This window comes from Leiobunum rupestre, chromosome 1 (assembly GCF_980474605.1).
Source record: "Leiobunum rupestre chromosome 1, qqLeiRupe1.1.hap1, whole genome shotgun sequence".
NCBI classification, from domain to species: Eukaryota; Metazoa; Arthropoda; class Arachnida; order Opiliones; family Sclerosomatidae; genus Leiobunum; species Leiobunum rupestre.
In genome coordinates, this window is record NC_143384.1 from 85,402,329 (window position 1) to 85,407,017 (window position 4,689).

General features: G+C 37.1%; 1 protein-coding gene across 1 annotated transcript; it reads left to right on the forward strand.

Annotated features, from left to right (window-relative positions):
• Nucleotides 1-2,642: 2,642 nt before the first annotated feature.
• Nucleotides 2,643-3,692, forward strand: LOC149968641 (uncharacterized). Its single transcript, XM_090168279.1, has one exon. It carries the CDS (start codon nt 2,643-2,645, stop codon nt 3,690-3,692), a length of 1,050 nt encoding a protein of 349 aa, XP_090024405.1.
• The last annotated feature ends 997 nt before the right edge of the window (nt 3,693-4,689 follow it).

Sequence of the window (4,689 nt, forward strand, 5' to 3'; positions counted from 1 at the left end):
AGTCGCACAACCATCTATCGTAAATGTAGAGAACTATTAGATTTCCGCTAGTACGAACAATTTTCGGAAATTTTGTCGCGTGTTAAATAAAAAACACAATTTAACCTAAAAAACCCGGGTTATTTTGATTTTGTGCTGCCAAGTTATGTTGACTGTGATTATCGAAACTCGCTTATTGAAATTCCTTAGTTTTTGCATTCTGCCAGAATTTACTCAAAAATTAGGTAATTAAGTTCCTGACATTAAACTTTACATTTACTAGAAAACCAGAATTATTTGAAACCAACGCTTCATAGCAACTCCAACTGCTCTTCTCTGCTCGGACTGAGCTACTCTTTAGAAATGTTATGATTTACAACTCACCAGTCTATTAATCCCAGGTCTTTATCATTATTAGAAGCAGTTTCCATACTTCCATTATTATTCAAGTTAATATTCAATTCGTTGTTACATGTAGCAGTAGAAGTAACGTCTGGTCCACCTTCAATTTCTTGATTTGTATCTGAAATCTTTTGCCTCTTTCCTTCGGGAACTTCACTTATCTCGGTTAAGCGCTGGATATAGAATTGACTAAATGTTAATCAAACCGTTCATTTGAAATAGGTAGACTGAATTATCGCTGACACGAGACAGTGGCGTTGCCAGAAGTTTGTCAATGGGTGGGTTTACGTGATGTAGAAGTATAATTTAGTAAAGTCAAAGCTACGCTCAAGGAAGGGGGGGCGTTACCCGAAACCCCTCTGGCTACTCCACTGGCAAGATATTTTATTCCATATTGAGCATATCCTAAAACTTGAGTCTTTTTCCATCACGGAAAATTATTTACATTTTGAAATAACCTAGCTTTCCTGATCTTCAATCAAATATTTTTTTAACTCTTAAAAAATAAATATGAAATGATATCGGGTAGTAAAATATCAATAACACGTGTAGTTCAAAACCTCACAAATGATAACTAAGCCAATTGAAACAAAAATAATACCCGTTTACCTTTCGTATAAATTTTATTTTGGTTTTATTATTGAATTTGCAATCGGTTTCGACATCAACATATTCATCGAAATCGTCATCGAAGACCTGTTAAAAATCAATTCGAGTATTTATTTTTATCTATACGAGTTTCATCGTGGTCTATTTTCTTTATCAATTTACAGTGACCGCAAAATCTTTGGGATATTTTAATCCAGTGATGGGCACCGCTCGTCTCATTGTGAGCGGTTTTGTTATTATGAGCAAAATTGAGCGGTTAAATTTCCTTTTTAGAGAAAATGAGAGGAGCGCTTTTATTACCGCTTAAAAAAGAGCGGAAAGTGAGGAGCGTTTTATTACCGCTCAAAAAGAGCGGAAAGAGACGAGCGCTTTTATTACCGCTCAAAAAGAGCGGAAAGAGATGAGCGCTTTTATTACCGCTCAAAAAGAGCGGGGAGAGAGGAGCGCTTTTATTACCGCTCAAATAAGATCGGAAAAAGATTAGCGTCAATTTTACCGCTCAAAAATTAGTGAGCGGGAGCGGATATTAAGCTAGCGAGTGCGAGCGGTGTGTGAGGTGAGCGGCCCTTTGATGAAAATGCCCAACACTGTTTTAGTCCACATAGCTTAAAAATTATCCCTCAAAATGGCGGCCATGGTCAAGGCATAGAAAACTAATATATATTATATGTGAGAAATAACAACACCTACCTGATGGATAAAATCTGCCCCCCGAAAATCCATTAAAGATTCATCAGTGTTGATTTTTTCCAAAAATGCCCCATAGCTGTTGTCTTTCACTCGAACTTTGGTTTTTCTTCCACCCAAACACAACAATAGCCAAACGCCTTCATCTTCCATTGAATATTTCAGTTATTTAAATAATAATAATCAGCTAGGCTAATACCCAAGGCACCACCCTAGGCCTAAGTCATCAAGCGACTTTTGAAGCCTTTTAATTCAGGTGGCCGGGTTACACTGCGTAGGAGGGTGGTGGCAAGCCCTGCATGCCACGTGATCGAGCCAACAGCTCCCTACACTAACTATTACCGTTAACCTCAACAAGTTTTTATGGAAGGGGAAACCGAAGAGCTCGGGGGAAAACCCCTTAAACCAGTGGGGAGAGAACTTGCAAACTCAACGCAGAAGGAGTTGTTCCGAGTTTTCACCCAGTGCCACAAGCTGGGATCGAACCCGGCTCCTCTTTTAAGAATTAAGAACTATTCGCTTTGTTAATAAACTATTGTCGAGTATATCGAAAATAAACGGTCGTTTTGAGCTCTATTACTCAAGCCTGATTCCGATCTTTGTAACTTGGAGAAAAAAATGCTAAAAAGAACAGCTCCCCCGCTTGTGGTAGTTACGGGGTCACGCCACCTTGCGTAAGCGCAAAAAAGTGTCGGACGTATCTGGGGGTTTTTTTAGGTGGAGGGGAGTTCGCTTATTTACATTTTTTCCCATATCTGTTTCTTCCAAGGCGCTTCTACAGTTTCTCCTTCACCCCCTTTCTCGTACTCTGCCTTTATAGAGTAGTTAAAAGAAAAAAACTAGGTTTTTTCATCTAAGAAAAATAGGCAGACATAAAAATTTTAAGATTGTACTGAAATTTACGATAGTAAGCGCGAGTCAGAATACTGAAATTTAAATTATATGAAAATAAGTGGAAATAAATTATGGCAGCATCTGGATTATATAGTTGTGTTAAATGTACGTATTACTCGAAAAGGTTTACGGCACTGTTAACTCACATGCAAAACAGCCATTCTCACGATAAACATTTTAATATTACTTGTGGACTGGAAAACTGCGGTAGGTCATATCAAAAGATTAGCTCGTATCAACGACACGTTAGATATAAACATAAACAGTTTCTTTCGGACGTTAACTATCCACCTGGTGTTACGCACGAAGAAAAGAACGCTATGGATATAGAAAATGAAAGTGAACCTGAATTGAGTGACGATGATTCGGGAACTAGGAATGAAAGGCAATTAAAACCCGCGGAAATTCGTGAAACCTTACTGAAAATCATTCTGAAGTATCGCGAAGCCCATCATCTACCGCGAAGTGTTGTGGAATCGTTAACCAATGATATATTATTATTTTGCGAACATATTATTTTAATGAATAAGAAAAATGTGTTAAGCGTTATTCGTTCGAAAACCATAACTATTGACGAGAAAGAATTATTTTCAAAAACTACCGAAGTTGGAACCGCTTTCGAAAGCTTAAATTCCAATTATAAAATTAACAAACTTTGCAAATCTAACTACGGATTAATAGAGCCAGTACAATGCCCGTTTACGGAATCTTTAGACAAGATAGAAAAAAGCTACTTTAATTATGTTCCGATACTTAAAGTCCTTCAAAAACTATATTCTTCGGATCAACAGTTAGGTAAACACGAAGATTTAAAAAAAATACCTGATCAGTGTATTGGACATTTTCTTCAAGGATCTGTCGCTAAAAGAATCATAGCGGAAAACCCAAGTTTCAACCTAAACACGCTGCAATTGCAAATTTATACCGATGAATTTGAAATTGCAAACCCTCTTGGGTCAAAACGTGGAAAACACAAAATAGTAGCCTTTTATTTTTCAGTGCTCAACTTGCAGGCGAAATACCGATCTAGATTAAGTGATATAAATTTAATTTTGTTGGCTGGTACGACGTCTTTGAACCCCTTATTTTTGATCTTAACTGTTTGTTGCGAGAGGGAGTAACCATTGATAACCAAGCGATGTATTTAACCGGAAATGCGGCAATATTTACAGGGGATAACCTTGGACTCGCTAAAATAGCCGGGCTCAACGCGTGCTTTAGTTCCGGAAAAATATGTCGATTCTGTATGATTTCCAAGAACGATATTTCAAGTAAACTCAAGGAAAATGAGCTGCAATTAAGAACGTTAGCTCGACATAGATACCATCTACAGAGCATCGAAAGGGTTCCGTGTGACCAATCTATTTATGGTGTTCGATTCGAAAGTCCCCTAATGAAGATAAATGGCTTCGATATTACCCAACAATTACCACCAGATCCCATGCACGACTTAAAAGAAGGAATTATGCCGAGTATTTTAAAGCGCATTTTGAACTATATGTTTATTCACACAAACTTGAATATCGAAAAACTGAATAATATTTTAAAAAACTTCCGATATGGTAAAACCGAGAGTAGTAGGCCAGAAATCCAAATTCGTTCGGCAATAGCGGGTGACGGGAGCTTAAAAGGTTCTGCTAGTGAGATTTATTGTCTATTTCGACTGCTACCTTTTCTTTGTTTCGAATTCTTACCAGAAGAAAATGATTTGCATTGGGATGTATATCTTAAAATTAGGGAGATTGTAGATTTTATATACGCGACACATTTACACATCTCTTTCATACCGAAACTTCAAAATCTAATCGAAAGTTTTTTAGGTTCAGTCTCTCGCGTTTTAGGAAGTGAAATTATGACGCCCAAGTTTCATTATTTAATTCACTATGCGAAAGCGTATCTCATGTACGGACCACTAAAAATAATTTCGTGCATACGATTCGAGAGTAAACACAGTTATTTAAAAAAAATTGCAAAATCTTCAAATAACTGCGTAAATATTACGAAAATGTTGGCCAGTCGACACCAGTATTTACAGTGTTACAACACGTTAGACGAACAAACATTTGGTTTGCAAAATACGAATGCTGGAAATTTTTTATTTAAAAGTGACTTACCACC

What these genes read in the sequence shown, in the direction of transcription:
- LOC149968641 (XM_090168279.1), top strand. Translation starts at nt 2,643, where the DNA reads ATGGCAGCATCTGGATTATATAGTTGTGTTAAATGTACGTATTACTCG.